Source organism: Anopheles stephensi, chromosome 3, assembly GCF_013141755.1.
Source record: "Anopheles stephensi strain Indian chromosome 3, UCI_ANSTEP_V1.0, whole genome shotgun sequence".
NCBI classification, from domain to species: Eukaryota; Metazoa; Arthropoda; class Insecta; order Diptera; family Culicidae; genus Anopheles; species Anopheles stephensi.
The window spans coordinates 5,294,950-5,317,632 of NC_050203.1; the positions used below are offsets into that span (position 1 = coordinate 5,294,950).

Genomic DNA, 22,683 nt, shown 5'->3' on the forward strand with positions numbered 1-22,683 from the left:
TTCATTATTTGCTTTGGCAGTTCATTTTTAACTCATAATTGGGTGTGTTTCTTTTTTGTTGTTATGCATCTTTGATTTCATTTGCATATTATTTCTGATTTTTTTATTTATCTTTTTAATCGTTCAAGTTGTTAGTGTTTATGTTGACTTTTCTCCAGTTAGCATTTATTGTAGTTACATTTATATTTTACATTTCTTTTTTTATTTAAAGTATTTGTTATGGATTTCTCTCCATTTCATTTCTGTTGCTCATTATTGCTTTATGTTTCTTCTATTAACAAATACTTTCACGAAATGAGCCTTCGTCTAGAGGTTGTTCAATAATCTAATTTATGCTATGTAAACCTTGTAATTTTATTTCTCTCTCCCCCCAAAAATCCCCCAAGTTATTGAGCAATTAAAGAATGTAAGAAAAAATTTCTTCAACTCATTAGGTGTGCCAATAAAATGGAACGATCCGCTTGACCCGTGACGAACCCCAAGCCCCATGGCCCCATGGCCGTTCTGTGGTTGGAATTTACGAGCAAAAATCCAGCTCCATTCCATTGACCGACCTCTGCACGGTGCTCGGTTTTGGATAAATCAAACAGTTCCCTTCCATTCTGTTCACCCACAATCACCGATGCCCGGGTCCGGGATGTCACATTTGAGATAACAAACCGAACGGTCCGACCAGAACATTCCCATTTTCCTCCCCCGAATCGAAACGGGTTTCCATTGGGCTTCTGCTTCGTCTTCTTCAGGTCGTATGGCCGACAACGGTTGATTCTGATGTCGAACATTGGGGCAGCTTAATTCACCTATAAGTCATAAAAATGTGGGGGCAGTTAAGCATCGCCCGTTCAATTCATCCGATCGTCTGCAAGAATTAAGATAGCGGACAACGTATTTCAACCGTGCTACAGCACTTCTTCTCTACCGTGTGCGTTGGGACCGAAAAACACGAGACAGAAGCGCTCGATGGATTAAAGTGTAACTCTTGTACGTGCTCCCTGGATGGTTGTTGCCTTTTAGCATCTCGGACCAGGAGTGCAACGAACGAACGAACGAACGGGTAGTGTCCAATAAAAAACACCGATCCGTTGGTGGAATTTCTTGATCAATTCCGGATTCTTGTAGGTAGCTCGCGGACACAGCGCTTTAGTTTTGGAAGATGTTTCGTTCGCCGGATCAGCGGAACGCAGAACAGGTTCATTCGGCACTTTTCCTTTTATTGGCAGGCAGCGCGAAAGTGGTTGACTGATCGGTTCGGGCTTAATAGCGAGGCATTAAGGAGCATCGCTTCTGATACGGTTGATTGCTTAATTTTTCTGGAGCATGTTATCGGTGTGTTTTAAATGGTGAAATTATAATAATAATTAAACAAACTGTCCAATTAACGATTTCGGGTCAAATATTTAGTTGTTGCTTTACCCCAGCACTGAGGCTTAATTTCCTGTGAGATAAGTTTATCAAAAAAGTAATCCATTTCAGTTTGGAAGTAACTAAATCAGACGTGAAATGAGCGATAAATCATGCCATAACGAGATCAGTTTTCAGGTCGGAAGTATTCGAAGCTATTTTCCTTCAACATAATTGACCTCATTGAGACCACCACTTTCCATTTCATAGCTTCAATTTTCATCCTTTCGCTCGGGAATGGACGTTAAATTTAACAAAATCGCCTCCATCACAATTTACACCATTGTGGAAGCCGAAATGTGGTTGGACACTGTGCTGCTACCTCGCATACTCCAACGGCCAATGCCATCAGCTTCAAGTGGAACCGTTTATGACTTATGACTTATTGCTTTACACCTCGGCGCCCCGACCCTGTCCTTCTTGTTGGCCTCTTCCCATGCCACTCGTCAACCGCCACGAGAATGGTAAGGTTGTTTCTCCAAAATTTCTCCCAAAGCCTTAAGCAAACATGCAAACATGCTCTCAAGCGCCAGCCATCCCGCCAGCACCGACGACGTACGGGAGGCGAGTGCATAAATTCATTTATGCCACATGCAATAACTCTATTACTCAACGGGAAAGTTGCCACTTGCAGCCGGTTCCAGGCAAGATTTCGGTACTCTGAACCGATCTCCTCCGAAATTCTCCCTCGTGCAACAGTTCATTGCCTTCCGGCCGGGTTGCATGTGGCATCCGAAGAATCCTCACTCGCCTCTGATGTTGGCATTATTCGCGTCACCATTGTTGCGATTATGCTCGCGGGCACGCAACATTTCTAATTCCTTCCCGTCGTATGCTTTGTGCCATCATAATTGCATGCGTACGCGTCGTGTGTCGGCTGACTCGGGAAAGCATTTCTCTAACATCGAGCGAGCGCTCGGCAAACAATATGCGCGTCATGCACGTCGACCGGCCCGGGAAAGAAAGTGCCGGCTTATCTTTTAGCTACGAAATCTCACACATTTCGCCCGTGACTTTTGTGGACAATGTTCGGTGCGTCCGGTGCGTACCAGGTGCCAAAACAGGTTAAATAAACGCTCCCAAAACGCTTCCAAAGCCTGTCGGGCTGCCGGGTTTGGGGCAGAAACAAGACACAAATATAAGCATGTGATTTGTTGCGCCTGCCCGATCGTGGGGGTGAAGATGCTTCACGAGATTGTGCGACAAATTTTACCGAAAAAAAAAAACGAATATGCAAAAAACTTTCTCTCGAGGTGTTTTTTTTTTTTTTTTGGCGGATTTGGCGGCTTTGTTGACATTTTTGAAGATTGACGGCAGCGCTGTGATGTGATTTCTCTCGGCGTGGGGAGTGGTCCAGTTGAGGGATGCATAATGACTTCCGAGAGCCACGGACATTTGGATTGCTGGATTTTTGCATCTAATGTTTTGCAAATCAGTGTTTAAAATTATCGATATCGATCCTACTGATTGGCATTCAAATCCACAACGGATTAGCCGTCAGTTCCTGTATTCACGTGTGTCCTACTTATTGTTAAGGGTGAGAAACGCAATTGATGATCATGCCACAGCAAACAGCTTGCAGGTAATGGTTGTACTGTGCAAATCAAAGTGAAACTACCAACGTATTGACCATCGACGATTCGCAATGCAAAATTAAGCCTTTAAAGGGATAAAAGTTTTATAAGCCCCCAAAGCGCTTAAACACCCAAGAAGCACTGTTTAAGCGCTTTGTTCCCGCTCATCATTAAAATCTCTTTGATGTCTGGTTCGGTTGCTAAACGTCACGAGGAGGGGGAAGAAGATACGAGATAATGCCGTTATTTATCTTCAGCGAGATGTCTTTCATCTTTTCAGGGCGATCGGGACTCTAGTTACAAAAGCTGAATGAAGTCATCAAAGTGTTATTCGGTGTGCTTTTGCCGTGTATTGAAGAGAAGGGAATCAGCTAAAAAGCTTATACTTTTATCTCGGTTTACTTTTATGAATTTCTTGTGGCTTTTTTGCCAAAATTAAGGCACAGAAATCATTCGAGTTGGTGATAATTTACTCTGCAACGCATATGTTTCCCAACATATCTCATCAATAAGTTCGCTGCTCGCTGTACAAATGTATCCTTTAACCACAAACGAAACTGGGAAGGACCTTCGCCTCCCTTTCAACCCAACTCTTGTGATTTATCTTAATGATAAATGATTGATTTTGCCCCACAGCCAAGCACGTACTCACTGGTCAGGGGCTCAACCTAGTAGAGCACGTTTGGTAGCTATGTACATGCAGCAGCAGCAGCAGCACCAGCAAACAAGGACACCACATGCTGGGAAAATAATTTACTACTCGAGCGAGAAAAGTGGACCCCTTCACCCACCACCCACCCCTTTGTCTCAATTAAAGGCTACTCCCTTCGCCCACTCGCAGAACACCGATGTGTACGTGTGTTTGGAGCAAATTGTATGTTTGTGCAACGTTTGCCATTTTCCCGACGAACAAACGCTGATGTCAGATTGTGCGCTTTTATTTTTCCGATTTCGATTTCGATCCGTTCTTTGAACTCGTTTTCCAGCGGAAACGCACACATACATACACAAGTTTCATTACCAGGGTCAGTGCGAATCCGCCCGGTGAATGGGGGAGAGAAAAAAGCTTATTTTCCGTTTTCCAAACCAATGGCAGCAAGAGAAGAATTGCATTTCGGTAATGACGACCGTGTGTATGTGTGTGTGATGTGTTGTTTAATGGAGAGGACAGAGGAGACATGTTTATTTACTGATCTGTTTTGTTTGATATGTGAAAAGCTTGCCCGTTGAGAGCTTGTAACAAATATCCAAGCCTTTAGAATGATCGATTTAAAATTCATCGTCTAATGCTCTTCATCTGAAGCTCATCTGAAGTCACTCTCAACCACAGATGAACCGGTTTGACAATCGTGGCCATTATCTAACTGCTTGCCTCGAAACTACTCCACCGCACTTCAAGTCGGAAACAGCAACTTCCAGTAGCGAAAAACACATCTCTCCTCCACACGCCTTTGATCGATTTTGCATTTCGCGATGATGGGTCATTTCCTGCCCATGCCTCCCTCCCATCGCATCCACCCGAGCATCACCACGCCGATTCCACCGAAAAAGTGTGGTGCTGACCATTTGTGAGTGATTTGATAATCTCTTCCCGGTTTCTCCCCGTACATCACACCGTGCACGCATCCATCATTCCGCGATTTGAAGCGGTTCTCATCCGGCTCATTAATTGAGCCTATCGAAAGCGAAAGTACCTCACCGGAGCACCGGAGAGAGGTGAAAAACAAGAGGAGGCATCAAACAACAACAAAAAACGACGGCTGACGTGCGCACTCGGTATCAAGCCATCAGAAACTAAGCAACGTGGAAAAAAACGCTCTTTTCTTTCGCCGTGCCGTCGTTGTTTTGGACGTGGATTTTCGGATGCACCGAGCGCCCAATTATCGGCAAAAAAGACCAGCGACCGAGGCTCCCCACGATCTTCGCTCGATCTTCATCTCCTGCCGGTGTCTATTATGTGTTGGGGCTGTTCAAGACAGCTCCGCACTGGTGCGTTTGCATCACTCCGACGACGATGATGGATCCGATCTGATCTTCATCTTTTGACGGGCGCGATTGTGTGATGGGGCGGGGGGGGGGGGGGGTTCGGTTTGCAAGAGCAGCTCGGTGACGGATATTTTTCCACCCGGTGCTTGAACTTGACGAACTTCACGTCGGTTTTTGTTGTGAATTTTCCACCCGTTCCACCCTTCTCACTTTGGGCGGTAAAGAAAGCAACCATAAGCCGGGATGGAAAAGCGAAGGTAAATAAAACCGATCCGAACCGCTACTTCCGCTTATGACATTGGGAAATGGTGTGCCGGTGCCTTCGGATCATCTATGACCTCCACCGGTGATGTCTTTCGCTCATTAGCATGCTTCCAGTAAAGCTGATTTTAGTGAAGCTCCTCCTCCTGTTAATTTAAATTTCCTCCATTACTTTCGGTTCGGATGTTAAGCAAATCGGGACTTGTTTTATTATTTCTTGTGTGTTTTTCGGGTCTATTTTCGCAGGTGGAACCTCAAGCAGTTCGGGCCGGTACGGTCATCGGAAGTCGTCGCTGGCACTGACACCCGAGGAGGAACCTCTCGACTCGTGCCCGGTAAGTAGAGACCAGCAATTGGTGTATAATGGCTTCTAATCACAGGCTAGTAATATGGATATGACCTAAACCAATGTTAAGCAATCGTTTTGATTCGATTTACGCTCGAGAAAAGCTCAGCTCATTAGATCCACTCAACTTCGCCCTCCTAATTAAGACACATTCCAAACAAAGCATCATTGCTTGCTCTCCGTACATCATCCTATCGACGTCCGATCATCACAATTGTTTGCCTTTTAGCCTGATTTGTTTCCACGTACTTAACAATTCGTTCACAGTGGAGATATTGGAGTAGGTTCTATCGTGTCTTATTGGAGATAAAGATCAAAATATGCTCAACGATTGTACAGAAATTTGCAGTTTGCGCTAATGAAGTATAAGCTAATGCCGAGGCTCGGGCAGCGTGAACGCTTTTCTCCACCTCACTTTAATGAATCGCCCTTGGAGGGAACGAAAACACTTTGGAGGGAGGGACAGTTTAATATTACGCACCGCCAATCGCGTCGGCAATAAATTACTATCAAGCATATATTGCCTTCACTTTTACTACAAACGATTACTAACAGTTAGCAGCCCCACACTCCAGACATCCTGTTTTTGGTCTTCCCTGTCTCTCTCTCTCTCTTGAATCGAGAAATCGATATGCCACCCCCGTTTAGTTCCCGCAAGGAGTGCCTCATCTAGTTTGTGGTTGATTAGGGTGGTTGGATCTGGTGGCCCGGGCACTCTTATCTAGCACGCGTGTTATCTGATAATGTACGTACGGCTGTCTCTGCTTCGCACGCACAAGCTCGTCCGCCCGATGCATATTGTCCGTTTTTAATAAGTGTCAAGTGATCTCACGAACGATGTTATATGAGTCAGTCTTTGGTGGGTTTTTGTGCGGGGGAAAGATTGCGGGCCGAACGCGGGCGATAGTGGGCGATAAATGAAGCCTTGCCGTGTGATGTATGTGATGTGTGTGTGTGCGTGCGCCACCATTGGAATTTTTTGCGGGGTTTTTTAGCTCCACAAGATGTCTTTTTGATTGTCCTGGAAATGGCTCCAAATTTTTGAGATGTTTTCCAAAATTGATATCTCGAGCTTAATCGCGCAGCCCATTCAACAAAACACAACACCGTCATCAAGTTTATGACTTCTGAACTACGCGTTCAAACAATCTCTGGATTCTCTTTACAACCTGCTTGCCTTCCTGAACTGTACCGTACTCGTGGACAGGCACAGTCAACACGCTCATCACTTATCTTATCGGCCACGGCAATCGCCAAGTTCCTTCGTCCAACAATCGTCTTCTCGCGTTGACAATCCAATCCAACGCCAGCTGTCCCGATAACGGCCGGTCAACTATCGCCGGCCGATCTCCGACCACCTTGCCGTCCTGCCCGTCATCTGACTGTGAATGAAGTCCGTGTCCCAAGTCTGGGTCTGGGCTTTCGTGAATGACGCGCCCTACAACACACACCGTGTTGCCGTGTTTCGTTTGGGACTGCGTTGAGCAGCCTCGGCAGAAAAGCTCTCCCCAGGTCTGACGTCTCTGTCCGGTGAGCTCGATGAAAATTGACCACCTGATAATGATGTGCGTCCACATCCACAATCGATGCCGTTGTTTGTGCCTCAAGAGCACCAATTAAAGCTGGGCTGTGACAGGGTACCGTCAGCCCACCGTCAGTCGTTAAGTGGAGCTGGTTAAGGAAACTGCTCAAGAAAGTCCAGCGTATCTTGGTGACGATAGGTGTGAATTGCTTGTCGAATGTGTAACAAACGGCTGTTCTAACGCGTGTGCGATGCGCTCGCTGACGCCAGTGACGGGAAAGAAGTGCATTTGTGTGGCAAAAGAAAAGACCTGTTGCAGTGCCGATCCTAGCTCCTAGTAACACTACCTGCCCATCACGTCAAGCGGTGCATTCTATTCAATTTCAACGTCAAGAAGCGTGTAATTTACTATCGTCCTTCGCTGCTTTTTCGCCATTTCCGCAAACGAAAAAAAAAACCCACCTGGAAGCGGGAAGGATTTGCTTGCAAAATGCTCGTAAATCAATCCACGTTCTGCTGGGTTTGGTTCTCAGGGCCCAGGATGTCTGCCAGGGTGCGGGCAATTTAAACCGGCGTGGTGTAATTAAATCCATAGCTGTCCAGTTATTCCACCTGCGGATATTTTCCCCGTATCCACGACACGGTCCAGTGCTTGTTGGTGCGCAAGGTGTGCAGTGTAACGAGATGATAAGGAATAGTAATTGGCTAGCAGCTGTAGAACGTCCTGAGCTCAGGACTCTTTACGGCATATTTATCTACCCACCCTTTTTTGCGATCCCGGTTTAATGCAGAGCCCAGCAGGAATGTGTAAATGAAATTTAAATTAAAAATATTCTTATACGTGGTGCTGCTGCTGGTGGCTTTCCGACGTCCCAGTGTTCTAGTCCATCATCTCCATTTTCATTAAAAAATTCTTAACTACTCTACACCTTTTCCTTAACCACAGCTATGATGTGTATTTATTCAATTAATCCTCGGGCAAGAATATGGAACCTAACCACCTTATCCAACCTCTAGTGAACGGAATTAGTGCAGAACGAAGCAACTGCAGCACGCAATTGTATCAAAGCTTTGCATTTCTTCATTTTGCCGCCTTTACAGCCCACTTAGCCGTTAGCGGCATCGGTAGTAATTCCCCGTGGCGGCAACATTCTAAGCTCTCTAGTCGCTGTCCTGTCCTTTTCCGGGCCACAATATAGTGCACTTTCTTTGATTGAAGTTCGTCCGGTCGTACAGAAAACGTGAGATTTAGATGTTCATCGGGGCAACAACAACAAAAAAATCATTCCTTCCGTGAACTTATCCCACCGACGACGACGACGACGATGCGAAACATTGCTCCACTTCTTGCAAATAGATAATCATTATCTTCAAGTGGGGTTCGTTCGTTAATGGTGCGTCTTTTCGAACCTTGCGTCCTACGAGAGCCACCGTTTGCAATGTGTTTCTACAGTTGTTTTTCTAATCCGCCTCGAGTGGCAAGTACCCGGCCACTTCGGCCATTCGTCAGAATCCATTAGGTGAAGTGGTGCAATGAGAGTTCTAAAAATACTCCAATATCCAATTCGCCAATAAGTAAAATGATCGTCGACCGTTCCCACTCGCTGGTGAAATTCATCCCACACCTGTAGCGCCTAAACGGTCTTTAATTCGCACCCGCGGGTCCCGGGTCTTATTATTGGGCTGATTTACCTGGACGACTGCAAAGAGTGCAAATGCGACCAATTACAACCACTGATTAGAGGCAATCCATCAACGCTGGGTTGGACGGTTTGGGGTTGCTTTGCGAACGGGGAAGACTTCATTGTTCCCTGCATGAATTTGCATTCTAGCATTGGCCAGCGATAACGAGCCGAATGGCGCCCCGTTTAATAAACGCGCAACCGGACAAGGTGGGCCTCCGATCAGTGCTGTAGTGGTACACCTGGTACACCTGGGAAATCTAGAAAAGCATGCCGCTTCGCTTTTGTTGTGTGCCCGCATCGTGGAGCACTGCTTGCGCAATGCATACGGACGCCCCACAAGATTCGAACGGTGAGATACTGCATACATAAATCAAAGCCCCACACGTGTGCGGCGGATGGAATGCTTCAATATACGGGGAACGCTTCACATTGATCGCAATGCAGTGATAACATGGACAGATACTGGCTGTTACGGGGGAAGGGGAGACTGGGATTGGGATCTGCAACAAACAATTAGAGTGTAACGGTTTTGTGAGGGCTTTTTGTGAGTGATTCTGTGGGTTAGTTTTTTTTTTCTTGGGCAACTAGCCAAGTTCTTGTGTTACGTCTAGGAGTTTCTTACGGAATAGATCTGAAGTGGGAGATAGTTGTATCGATCGTTAATCGGCTGCGTAAAGGATTTTCCCCACGAGTGTTACTATTGGAAAGTGAACTTTTTTTTGTTGCTGCTTAAAACCTCCCAAGAAAAGAATCCCAATCACGAAAAATCGCTCAATCGAACGCACAATCAACCCGCCGTCCCGAGTGTTGGCAAATGTTGGACGGTGCAAAATAATTGGAAATGCTAACGCTGGCACCGGTGCCGTTCTGTGCGTGTTCGCTTCGCCCCATCTGTGAAGGGTTATGAAAGACGACGACGACGACGACAACCAGCCCGTCATCGGATGTTTCAAGATGAAATCCTTTTTCCGCAAGTACCAGAGCAAGAGCATGGAGACGCTCTACAAACCCGCGCCCGTCGTGCTCACGATGAAGCAGCTAGAATCGATGCCCCAGGCCGAACGAACGCGTCCAACGCGACGCTACAGTCTCGTCGGGACACCATCCTCCCTGGACTATAGCATGCTGCACCCCGGCCAAGAGCGGAAGATTACCAGAACAGTATCCTCCACGGCGCAACGCAGCATCCTCCTCCCGGAGAATGAGAAGAAAAACGGTGCCCTAGAAACGACGGTGCCGACGGACCCTTTGTTGATGGGCCGGGTGCCGGACAATGGAGATTCGCTTATTACCGGTCCGAAACTAACGACGGAGCTTATCAATTCACCTGAGCCACGACGGTCGCTTCCGCTGGAGCGCAACGAGAGCTTACTGAGCAGTGGTACGATAGTCATGTTTTTTGTGTGTCTGTGTGTCCTCTGTCCTTCAAATCTTTCCCTGGTCCAATTTACGTTCGTTTGACTCTATTCTACAACTTGCCTTTTTTTGTGTGGCGCTGCTGCTGTCATCTCCCTGTCCGCACATTGTACGATGATGAATTCACGGACTCACTGCACGTCACCAGATAACGGAAGTGAACAGAAGGTGTACTATAGAACCAACTCGACCCCCATCTTTCGACCCAGATCGTACGGACGGCGATCGAACGGGTTGAAGGTGTTCCGGTTTCCCGACATTATGGAAGAATTGCCCTTCGTGGAGCCAATGACAGTAAGTAAGAGGCGCGGTAGAACATTCCCGCGGGCAGCTACGAAAACCAGGCTCCAAATAACTACCGTTAAGAACAATACAATCAATCTAGTAGTCCGCTGGTTTTGACGTATTTGCGACGAACAATTCTGACCGGACGACTGTCATAGTAGCCTGTGACATTTTCGTTGAAAATCTCCAGATTGGTGGTTTAAAATTTGCTCACTCCTCGTGCGAAGTTGTCCAGTTCGAGTTGGAAATCAATTTACGTGTTGAGTTGTGTAACTTCCCCTGTCGATGGATATTTCAAAGGTTTTAATCCGTCAGTTGAGTGCCCGCGAATGGCGTCGGTTTGCTGCGTTTCGAAGTCTACCGGCCGACTCAATCGACCCTGCCTTTCGGCAGCACATTCTCGCGAACTACGACGTACACTTTTACGAGTACGGTGAGCTGGAACCGAGATATGGAACCTCCCCGAGGGAGCCGGTAGCGTTCTCGGTGGACGAACCGAAGCCGGGTCCAAGCAAAGAAGCAAGGTCCGATGGAAAGCAGCACCAATTAGCCGATTTGGTTGCCGGCCACGGCTCCCAGGAAGGTTGTGTTATTTGTGCAGCATTACGGATTTGTGTAGAGCTAGATTTGTTTATTTTCGTGGATTACGACGGGATTGCTGCTTTCTCGTTTTAGGCGAGGAAGATGAAACGCTACCGAGATTGTCGGAGGAAGAGGTTCAATTTATAGAGGTATAAATTCCCGACCCGAGCTGTGACGCCCGAAGGCGGAAGCTTTGTTACAGTGTGTGGTTTTACTACCAAGGTCATATCCGTATTACTAGAACACAAGAATTGCATGAAGTATATCCGTAAAACAGAATGCTTCGACAACAAACCCCTACAAGCGTGTGGAGAGAGATAATAGCGAAGAAGAGCTCTAATTGTACCCTTTTTTTCTCTTGTTGTTTTCCACAACCCCGTTTTCAGAGATTAGTTTCGGATCTGAAGTTTCCCAACCTGCTACCACCGAATCCTGTGATTAAGGTAATATGCTCCAGGGTGGCCCTTATCTTTCCCCGTAGCCTCGAAGTAACGAACGAAGCTTCTCAACAGCTTCGCAAACAATGTGCTTCATTTTACCTGATCCGGTGCTGTCGGTCTGTATTTTCAGATTTTGATTGCCTTCTGCAAAAATGATCCCGTGTTCGACGCGCTGGTCAATGCCAGCCACCGTCTCAGCCTGGAACCAACGTTCGTCAAGTCGGCCGAAAGCGCCATCGAAGCGTTCCAAAATCCCAGCTCGGGCGGTCATCACATCATCATCGTTGACGCGCGATACCCGCGCACGATGGAAGCGGAGGCGCTCGGCAGGTGAGCCTAAATGTAGATTATACGCATTACACGGCCACCGTACAGTGTAGCGCCGCAGTGCCAGTGCTGTCAAACGTGCTGTCGAGTGTTGAAACGGACGGAGGCAACATGCTTTTCCGGAAAATGTGAAATCGTTTGACCTGGGAACCATTATGCGAACATGGGTGTTCCATAACGTACCATTCTTGCAAGCAAAATCTCATCTAGCTCGTCCATTATGCTCCGCAAGGTATTAACAAAGTTCATTTTCCAACCCAATCCACAGGTCAATTCGAAATTCGAAGGGTAGCCAACATACAACAATGGTTGCGGTAGTGAAAAAGAGGTAAGCGTTCCCCATCTGTGCTCTCGTGTGCTGCCGGTCACTGTCACTGCGTCAACGACAGATGTCCGTCATTGTGCTATCGGACTATTATGTTGTCCATCATTAGTAAGCTTCTACTAAATATAGGATCTCCATTATACCCGTTCGCCGAAACTGATTGAACTCTTGCGAAAATTGTCGCTTTTCAATCAGAGATTGTGCGCCTGGCAGGGAAAAACGTAACTGCGAATCTGTAAATCTTCGCAAAAGAATGCACCTGACCACGGCGACGCACATTTATTTTATTTTTTGAATTGAAAAAAGAGAAGATTTTCCGATTTACGGCCCAAATTCTCTGCCGGCCTGCCAGTGGGTGTCACCCGAGCTATTCAAAGGCTCGTTGAACGTGCTGCGAATAACAGGTGCCCGATGGGTAATAAATGGATTCGTGACTATGTGCCTGCCGGGTGGATCATTCATCCACCAGGTTTCGTATTCAGAGCGATCCTACGCTCGGGGACTCGGGTAATGTCCAGCTGGACAATTTTATCGCCACTCGCTCGTCTCTATCGCTCTCTTCTTTCAACTCATCCCCAGGGTGTTGGGAGACAATTTCAATCACAGAAAATTGGATCCGCTTATGGTAGATCAGTTTCGAGTGACCGAGAAGCACAGGAAGGCAGCTAAAGCGCACAAAAAAGGACATTTTGTAAAGCTTTGCGTATACACTAATGCTGTGATTTCGCTCTCTCTCTCCCTCTTTCGTTTCCTTCTCGTGCCGGCAGTGTATTTGAAAAGGATGATACGGCTGTGATTTCTCTGCTGGATGTTGGCTATAACAGGGTAAGTGTGCAAACAGCTCCCAACTTTTCAGTAATTTGATTTCGCTTCATCCAGAGCCGTCGGCAGTCAGACGAGAAGCTTTAAAAACGGTCGCCTCCCAGTGATGCGATGAAACTAATATCAAACAACAAGGACCACTCAACAATACACACTATCGGAAGGGCGAAAGTCCCAGAACATTCCGGCGTTTGATTGACACCACGAACCAATTGACGTCAATCCATTTATCCATATCTCACTCAACTCAACGTTAGTTTCAATGGATCCTTGCACCGAACGCCCAACACTCACCAACACTGGACGACGCACTACACACTTTGTCACACTTTACTTGTTCATTCGTGGAAAGTTCCCCGCAAACCGTTCCCACAGCACGTTGCCGGTTCCTTGGAAAAGAATGTAGCAAATTGACGTTCCTGGATCCCCTGGACTCACAATTATCCAATTGGCGTTTGACATTCAATTTACCATATCCATCCACGTTGACACACCATGCCCAACACTCACGTCGGGCGACTCCATCGTCATTAACTTTACTCACTCACTCTGCTCTTCGTTGCTCTGGATGGTTCTGGATGTCGCGATCCTGCCCGGTGCAGTAAATCCTAACATCAGCAAGGACCATGGCACCATCGCAGTTGAACCGCAGTCGATTACTTTAGCTTAATGGTGCCGCTTAATAATACCCAGTTCGGTTGTTTTCCACCCTCTCTCTCTCTCTCCTTCATTGCAGTGCATTATCGAGTCTCCACATGTATCGATTTGCTCGTCGGAGCTGCGGCAAATCCAGCACTCGCTCGTCCGACCGCAGAATGTGATATCGACTCAACAGGTAGGTTTTAATCCCCGTGTTCAGCTTATACCGTCCCTGCATTGTCCTGTCTGGTCCCGCCACCGTTCGTTGGTCAATTTTGCTTTCTGGCAATGTCATCGTACCATCATCGCCATCATCATCATCGTTACCGTTCAACCACAACGAGGCACGGCCACCCTCTGTCCGTGGTGTCCGAATAGTGTGCATGGTAGTTTATCGTTGTTTATGCGCTACTCATATCGCTACGGATGATCCAACGAAGGCAAATGGCTATCGTTCGTGATATTGCTCTGGCACACTACGGGCGGCATTTTTAAATGCTGTTTTTAACGGTCGAACGTGCTCTCGCTAATGCCACAGAATTTACGCGTAATGGTGACCGAAAGCAATAGTCATAAATTAATTCATAACACTGCAAACAAGTAGAACTGTGGATGAAGAAGGGGAAAAATCGCGTTGATTAAAATCCGTGCCCGTCTGTAGTTAAAGCTTTACCTGCAATCCATTACCGTTTTCGATCCCGCGCCACCGGATTTATAGGCCACGGGCGCTTTTCGCGAAACACGGTCGTCGCGACCCATTTCGATTAATTCGATCAACCGATTGCATCCCATTTGCAGCCGCATTTGCATCAACCTCCATTAACTCAATCAATCGTAGTTTACTCTCGCAATCCTTTCTATCCTTGTGGCGGTTTTCCTTCACCGGTGCCAGACCATGGCCGCTGCAGAGCAATCGTTTTATTAATCTTCTTCAATCGCCACACGCTTGAGAAGCCTTTGGGAAGATAATTGCTTCACCGTTGAGAAAGTCCTTGGAGATGTCTGCAACCGGTGTCCGGTTCCCCCCCAGCACCACGCGGTGTTTGCTTACGTGCGTGCTGAGGTTGAAGTCTTCATTGGCGGTGCTCGGGCTCAGTTCGCTTCACGGGATCGTATAGCCTCGGGTTGCAATGGGATGGGTGAGACTCGAGCAAGATTTATGGTACCGTCATGTTGTCTGTCACTTTGTGTCAGCAGCGTACTGGGCCGGGCTTGGCATACATTGGGCGGGTGCCTATATCTGTGATTTATCGAGTGCCGGCAGGTGAATAAATTGAATCATGTCATCAGTCGCAGTGGCTTTAAATGAATAGTTTATGCTTGCGTCCGTGTTGCAAGGTAGGGGCGAGGGGAGTCTATTCGAACAGGAGCATATTGTTGATTCCAAAGGCTTCACATATTGGACATAAAGCGTGTGAACGGTCGAATGCATCGCCTGGAAGCCGCCCACGGGAGGCTTATAAATGTAATTTAATTTATAGAAAATACAATTAACTGCTCACTGTTGAGTCTAGGCCGGTACGGCTCTGATGTAAGGACAGTTAAATCGTCCTTTAAATATTTAATGCCATGCATGTGTCCGGCATAGCAAAGTTATGACCTTCTTCCCCTCGTTTCCTAATGTACAATCGTCAACTTTATAGCAATTAATGCCATTTCTCACCTCACCTATATGTCTCTTAAACTGTCATCGAGCGGAGCCAGCACACATCTTGATAAATGAAATTATTTGCTTTTCCCGTCCAGGCACTATACACGGCGCTTCATCGATCGAGAGAAGCGGTCATCATTACCGACGACACGCTCCGGGCACAGTATGCGAACCGGGCTAGCGAACGTGTGCTGAATATGAAGCTGGTAAGCGGCCACAACGACCCCTTCCGTAGTGGGCTTAGCCTTGAGTTCTTGCCAAACACATTAATCCTTAACCCGACGTTACGCTTTCTCGCTTCCTTCCTGCAGGATGAAATCGTTGGCAGATCTCTGAACGACTTGGTAACGGCCGATATTAGTAATATTTTATCTCATACCAGTAGATATAAGGACTACGACGGTTACCTTACCACGCGGAGAAAGTCCCAAGAATCATCACAAATCCATGTTCGTGCCGTACCTGTCTCGTGCATCGGAAGGTGAGTCTGGCTCAACTGATTATACGATAAACAATCCTTTTCCAAGCGGTTAAACTTTCATACGTTTTTCCATTTCATTTAAAATTGCGCCTAAAGTTATGCAATTCGAAGTACAATTTTTTAAATCTCCCATAAACAAGCCTTGACAGTTGTATTTTCTTACCGCTTAATTCCTTCCAGGAATCCCACACACTTAGTTTTAATCCTAGAATCATCATCCACCGCGCTCGTGTCCTCGAACGCTATCGGTGAGGCACTGCAAACGTTACCCCAGGGTAAGGAGGTGCCACGCGGCTCACTGCACTCGATCCGGCGAGGTAGCTTCGACGTACGGTCCATCGCGTCCGATGGGTTGCGGCGGACCAGTCTGGCGAAGTTGTCCTCGCTGCCACTGGAAGCACCGATCACCAAAGTACTGAGCCTGCTGGCACAGGTTCAGGAAAACTGCTCGCTCGAAGAAGCCAAGCTGCTGGACCGGGTGATGGAGTTTCTCAAGCGCGAGGGACTGTACAGTCCGCAGATGAAGGAAATCCGCACCGAAGACCCGGTCGCCACTGATCTGATAGGGGCTCTGCTGACGGTGAGTGTGCCGGGATGAGGCGCGAATCACAATCGTTCTCTAATTTATTCATCTCGATGGACCCCGAACAGCAAGGACCAACGAACATCCTGTCGTCTAGGCGCAGCTCGAACGACTCCATCATACGCGGCGGTGGCCGTCCATCTACAGGGAGCATCGTTTTCAACAAAACCAAAGAATCTTCAGAACTGTCCGACCTGCTACAGACGGCCCTGGATTGGGACTTTGAAATATTTAAGCTAGAGGAACTTACCGAGAAACGTCCATTAGTGTGTTTAGGTAAGCGTCAGCGCCAACATCTCACTCGAAGTGTGTCGCCGGCTGGTTCGGGCTGCTCGATTGCTAAACGTTTCCTTCTTCTTCGTTTTCCCTTGTCTTGCCGTCTTGCCGTTCCCACCTGTAGGATTAGAACTGTTCCGGCGGTTTGATGTGTACAATACGTTCAACTGTGACGAGATGACGTTCAAGCTGTGGCTCATTGAGATGGAGAAACACTACCACAGCGAGAATACATATCACAACAGCACTCATGCCGCTGACGTGATGCAGGTGAGCGGAAAATAATTAAAATTAATCCTCTTCCATCTCATCACCCACAGCGAGCGAGCCTCCGCCGCCGCCGCCGCTGGGTATCATTGCCCGGATTCCAACCCACTCTCAGCCCCAGCGCTCCAATCGCGCTTTGATGGGGTTTGGTGGGATCGCCGGATTTGTTTCACCGGTCCCTTGCCTTCGTATCCTTTTTTGCATGCAAATCCATTCCGACGACAGCTCCTTGTCTCGGTACTTTTGTTTCTGTTCACGATGGGTTTTGTAATATCCTTTTTCTGGCTGGCTCTCTGCCTCCTTTCGCCCACCTTCAAAACAATTGTTGCGTGAGGCTTTCTGAATCAAAGCAGCATTTGAGTGTTGTCCGCAATGTTCGTAGAATTCTCGGTAGACCCCTTTGTTTTTTTTTCTTTTCTACTCGTGAACCACACTCAAACGGGAATAATTAAACGAAACCCTTGATGAGTGCTCGTCAAAGAAAGGAGAAAAGCTTTTACAGGCATCACATATCTTCCTTTTATCTTTGCGATGAAATCCAATATCCAGTCTAACTTTGAGCGAGGGATTCGCCCTCAAGTAGACGGCTGGAATGGAAGATGCTCATAAAGTAATTGTTCTTGTCAAACAGTGCTTTTCTAATGCGCCTTTTTCCAATTTCTATCAGGCCACGGCAGTTTATCTGCAGCAGCTGAGCAACCGAGAGATAAAAATTATGGACCGAATGGACGAAGCGACCGCTCTCATCGCCGCCGCAACCCATGACATAGACCATCCGGGCCGTTCGTCTGCCTACCTGTGCAACTCCGACAGCTCGCTGGCCCTGCTGTACAACGACATCTGTGTGTTGGAATCGCACCATGCGGCGACCACCTTCAGGTTGACGCTGGGTGAGTAGCGCCTGAAGCACAATATCTTGAAGTTCAAAAGGTTAATGTCCACATTCCTTCTTGCAGCTGACGATAAGATCAACATCTTCAAGAACTTGGACCGGGACATGTACAAATTGGCACGTTCCATCATTGTCGATATGATTCTGGCAACGGAGATGACGCGACACTTTGAGCATCTGGCCAAGTTCGTGAGCGTGTTCGGCACGGACGTGGAGTCGAAGGAACCGCTCCCACCCGACAACGACGACAATCAGATCCTTGTCCGGCGAATGCTGATCAAGTGTGCGGACGTTAGCAATCCAACGCGTCCGCTCAAGTTCTGCGTCGAGTGGGCCCGCCGTATCGCGGAGGAGTACTTTATGCAGACGGACGAAGAGAAGCGCAAGAATCTGCCCATCGTGATGCCAATGTTTGACCGCACGACCTGCAGCATCTCCAAGAGTCAGATCGGCTTCATCGAGTACATTATACACGACATGATGGACGCATGGAACAGTGAGTATTGAGGTTCGGTGTGCTATGGCAATCCTTAACTAATGCTTTGTTGTTCTTTGCCAGGTTTTATCGAAATGCCCGAAATCATACGTTACATGGAGTTCAACTATTCGCAGTGGAAGTTGTTCGAGGAGCAAGGCATCAACACGCTGAGCGACATCAAGCGCAAGCAGATGTCACTGAACGAGGAAACGGCTAGCTCGATCTCCCTGGAGGAGAAGTTCTAGGAAGCCGGCCCGGTTTCAAGCAACCGTTCACTCTGGTACAAACACACAGACACATCCCCACAAACAATATGCACTTCCCGAGCGGACGGGCAACGATGGTTCCGAGTGTCAAACAACAAACGTGAAGAGAAGGTGGAATTAACGTAATTACGGATAGCAACGCCAACGCCAAAGGCCAAACGTGTCCCATCAGGTGGGACAGCAAACGCGATCATACGCGAGGCAGATCTTCCTTCCATGATTGTAGCAGTATTGTTTTCATAATACCATCGTCATTTACCGTACATCCCAAACCACTACTCTGTCTCAGCGTGAGCTTCATGCGATGGAGCACTGGATGGAAAGAGAAAAATCACGAAAAACAGGAAAGAGCGAGAGAGTTTCAATGATTGCACGTGCTAGTAGGAAATTGTTGTCCGTTAGTGAAACACACTCTGCTTTTGCTGTACTGGCCACAAGGAGTGGGACGCACATGGAAATACACAAATTATGTACATTCTCTATCAGAGTCCAACTAACACAACTCCCATATACCGACACACACACACACACACACACACACACACACATAAATACACTCGTTTTCTGAGTTTATCTAGTTTGCTTATTACCTGTTCGTACGCTGTAAGTGTAAGAAAAATTGTCTCTTTTGTAAATTACTAGTAAGCGTTCATCTGTTGAGTTTAGTTTAGCACCTAAGGCAGTTCAGCGACGCCACGTACAATGAGAGATATTGCAGGGATCTGCTGTGTCAGGATAGTAATTCTCGACCATGTGTCTATTTCGATTAGCGTTAGGTTAGGTTAGGTAGTTTGTTCATATATCATTTCCCGTCATTTTCCCACACGTGCCCAGTTCTGTTTCGCTAGATTTTGTTGCTACGGTTTAAACTCGATTAAACATTGAATCATACAAGGTTAAGAGGCAGGAGAGCGTGTGTGGCGATTCCCACATCCCCAGCAAACGCGTGTGTGCGTTTGCTCCATTTAAATGTAGGCAAGATGTAGATGTATAATCACGAATAGGCATAATTTATTAGCTTCCTTGTCACCGGACGGCCGTACCAGTGCGCACAACAGCATCGTTAGTAGGCGGTGTAGTAGACGGTTCCACCAACCCATTGATACCAGCCCATTTTTCGGTAAAAACAGTATTTATTGGACCCAGCGATCATGGAATCAGCTCCATGCAGCCATATTAACTTGTACGAAACTGCTTTCTCGTCCTTAACGAAACTGTGCGTCTAGTTTTAAACAGCCAGAGGTCATCATTAGCAAAGAGGGAAAAGGAAAAATCACATTTTTTCACCCACTTGCACACAAACACACACACTTTCTTCCACGTGTAGCTTAGCAAGAGGCGCTTCGTTGATCGAAGCAATCGGTGTAAAAGTTAGCAACGTACGGAGGAGGGAGGAGGAGGAGCTTTACAATGGATGTTGAAGGTAGGCGTTCCTTAACACACAGACCCACAAACAAGAAGCACGCACACACCGATGAAAGCAGGACCCCCAGTACAGATTAAGTGCAATGTGAAATTGCCGCATAAGAATTATAAACTCTCCCGTGCATGTTCGTAAAAGCATATATTTGTGCGTATATTAAAAATACAGTAGATCAATGTTCTGTTAGTTGATTGCAAAGTTGATAAATGCACCATGGTCAGAATTCTTCAATGGTGGTCATTTGTAAAAAGAGAACAAAACGCTTTTCCTTATGTTTCCCACTAATTCCGCTAGTTGCTCCTGTCGCGCTATAAACAACCAGGCGTCTCCATCTGGTTTTCTGTTTTTCATTTTTTTTCTATTTTTATACATCAACCACATATTCCAGCGCTACCGTTGAGACCTGAAATGGGTTTTGCAGTGAGCATTTGCTATGCAGGTGTAGAAAAAGCGAAAACACAACTTGAACGCAACGTCCCAATTGAATCGTTAATCGTTACCAATCAGACAACGCCAGCGATCGCACAATGATCGTAACTGTTTCCTTTTAAAGTGCTTTAACGTTTTCCCCCCCTTTACCAAACTACACCAAACTGTTCTTGCAACCTATAAAAACCACCAAAAGTTCAGTAGATAACGGCCCCGTCTTAACGTCCCCCCTCATCGATGTCGTCTCGTCGTCCCTTGTTTGCAAAGCTACTAGTCGGCACCGAAATGCACATCTTCGCGCGTCATTTACCAGCACGCGCGCTCATTCTATTCTACCGTGTACGTTGATGTGACAATAATAGGGAACATGTGATAATGTTAAATAAAAACAGAAATCCACACACACACAAACACATTTTGCGGTGCATTCGATCGACACATTCGTGCTGTTTGTGAATGCTTCAGCACTTTGCGTAGCATAAAACGTGTATGTAACCACCCACCGAAAGTACACTTCCTAGCCATGTTTTGTTTCTGTTTTCTTTTATGATTTATTTCGAATTTCGTTTCCGAATCAAATCTGTTGAAACGAATAATGGTTCTCTGACTAACACGATCTTACGGTTTCAACACTGTGCTCAAGCAGATGCTACGTACCTTCCTGTTGCTACTTACAAGCACAATCTTATTACTATGACTACTATCACCGTGGTTACTCGGTGACTGTAGTGATAGGAATTTGCACAAACCTCATCTAACTGTCCTACTCTTTCTCACACACTCTCTCGCTCGCTCAGCCTACTTTTCGAACAATTTTTACGGCCACTGTAAAGAAAAACGCCAGCACGCTACCGGAACCGGTACTTGTTGGCGGTCGAGAAATGCGGTCTAATTTTAATGGAAGCTATAACCTAACGAGAAAATTGATAAACGTGAACACACATTAACACAAAGCACACTAATACACACTAATGCTAATTGTAGATAATTGTATCGTTGTGATATGCTGGTCATATCTGGTTTTAAGCAAGGCACCGTCAAATGTTTCACCATCTACTACTGCTGCTACTATCTACTACTACTACTACTACTAGAGAAAAGAGATAGAACGAACACATACCATTTCATGCAATTCAAATGTGTATGTGGCGATAACACAACTACACTGAAGCGACCGTACTGATGAACGGTCGATCCTTAGCCAGGGGCGTTAGATAAGCGTTAGTAAGCGAGTAATAAAGCTGCTATATACAATATCCTTAACACAGCATTGTACCAACCAAACCGTAAACCGGACGGTCGTAACGGTCGAGCCGTTTTGTCGAGTTGATGTAATTGTATTATCAGTAGCATTATCCAAATTCTTACTCGTCCCGGGGTAATCATCCGCATCAGCATCATCCACTCCCGTGCTCACTGTCCATTGGAAACATGAATTCAACATACTGAAAATGGATTGGGAAATCGAAACAGTGTATCTCACCGAAGCCTAAACAGGAATAGAACAAAAAAAAACAAATTGGCGAGAAATTGAAGATAACTACACACTTACATGCATATATCTAGACAAAAAAAAATCGATGTGGTCTTCAAAAGAAAAACGCGGAAAACTGATAAGGACAAAGAAATCACGTGCAAACTAAGCTGTGCTACACTATAGTAATGTTTGTTGTGGTATTTTGTTGGACGAGGAGTGAAAAGCTAGGAAGAAAAACCTAAATCGAAGGAATAAAACTCCTTCCAACAAGTTATTGGCATTGGAAAGTCTGACTAAACAAAAATCCGCTTGCTGCGAAAAAACGTATTTAAACAAAAACAGAACGGCTCACACAACACAACAATTGCTAAAAGAAGAGAAAAAAACAACCAAAACAGTGTGTGTGTAAGCGAATTGTTTCCGCAACATAAGTCTGTCTAAATAAAGTGTACTAAATGAAACAGTAGTAGTGAAAAACGAACACAGTTGGCGTTGGAACATTTTGATTCGAAAATGAGTGGGAAAGAATGTGTGAATCATGTGCTTCCCGGCGGAATCTCTTCCTGGTGGCATTTCAACCCGCCTCGGAGACTGCCGAACGCCCTCGTTATTAGTCACCAAGAGAGGTCAGGAAGAGAGAAAACCTCGATGAAGAAGAGCATCGCGTGTTCTAAATATAGGATTCTAATGCTATGTCGATCACGTGTGAGGCACAAAAATGCAACACCAAAAATGCATTTCCAGTCCGGTTTTTCCGAGTGATACTTATCTGCCTTAAGTCCGTCATCATAAATCAATTTTGTTGTCTCAACTAAAGCTACCACTTCAAATTAATATTTATTTCGCTAC

At 46.4% G+C, this 22,683-nt stretch overlaps 2 protein-coding genes across 12 annotated transcripts in view; both read left to right on the forward strand.

Moving 5' to 3' along the window:
* The window catches only part of LOC118510273 (high affinity cAMP-specific and IBMX-insensitive 3',5'-cyclic phosphodiesterase 8), a 124,806-nt gene extending 102,491 nt beyond the window's left edge, over positions 1-22,315 (forward strand). For 10 of the 11 annotated variants that reach the window (XM_036051876.1, XM_036051880.1, XM_036051879.1 and 7 more), the window contains 14 exons: positions 5,469-5,557; positions 11,445-11,501; positions 11,629-11,828; positions 12,094-12,153; positions 12,918-12,975; positions 13,709-13,807; positions 15,358-15,468; positions 15,574-15,743; positions 15,924-16,323; positions 16,395-16,602; positions 16,727-16,872; positions 17,537-17,759; positions 17,826-18,257; positions 18,321-22,315. In XM_036051876.1, coding sequence (XP_035907769.1) covers positions 5,469-5,557; positions 11,445-11,501; positions 11,629-11,828; positions 12,094-12,153; positions 12,918-12,975; positions 13,709-13,807; positions 15,358-15,468; positions 15,574-15,743; positions 15,924-16,323; positions 16,395-16,602; positions 16,727-16,872; positions 17,537-17,759; positions 17,826-18,257; positions 18,321-18,484 — 2,417 coding nt within the window. In that variant the 3' untranslated portion in view covers positions 18,485-22,315. Of the gene's footprint in view, positions 1-5,468; positions 5,558-7,213; positions 7,292-9,340; positions 10,157-10,339; positions 10,486-11,444; positions 11,502-11,628; positions 11,829-12,093; positions 12,154-12,917; positions 12,976-13,708; positions 13,808-15,357; positions 15,469-15,573; positions 15,744-15,923; positions 16,324-16,394; positions 16,603-16,726; positions 16,873-17,536; positions 17,760-17,825; positions 18,258-18,320 lie in introns of those variants that run through there. The other variant, XM_036051881.1, reaches the window with a different exon arrangement.
* LOC118510283 lies at positions 10,493-11,438 on the forward strand. Its single transcript, XM_036051900.1, has 2 exons — positions 10,493-11,059; positions 11,152-11,438. Exons 1-2 carry the CDS (start codon positions 10,762-10,764, stop codon positions 11,211-11,213), a joined length of 360 nt encoding a protein of 119 aa, XP_035907793.1. The 5' UTR covers positions 10,493-10,761; the 3' UTR covers positions 11,214-11,438.
* Positions 22,316-22,683: the final 368 nt, after the last annotated feature.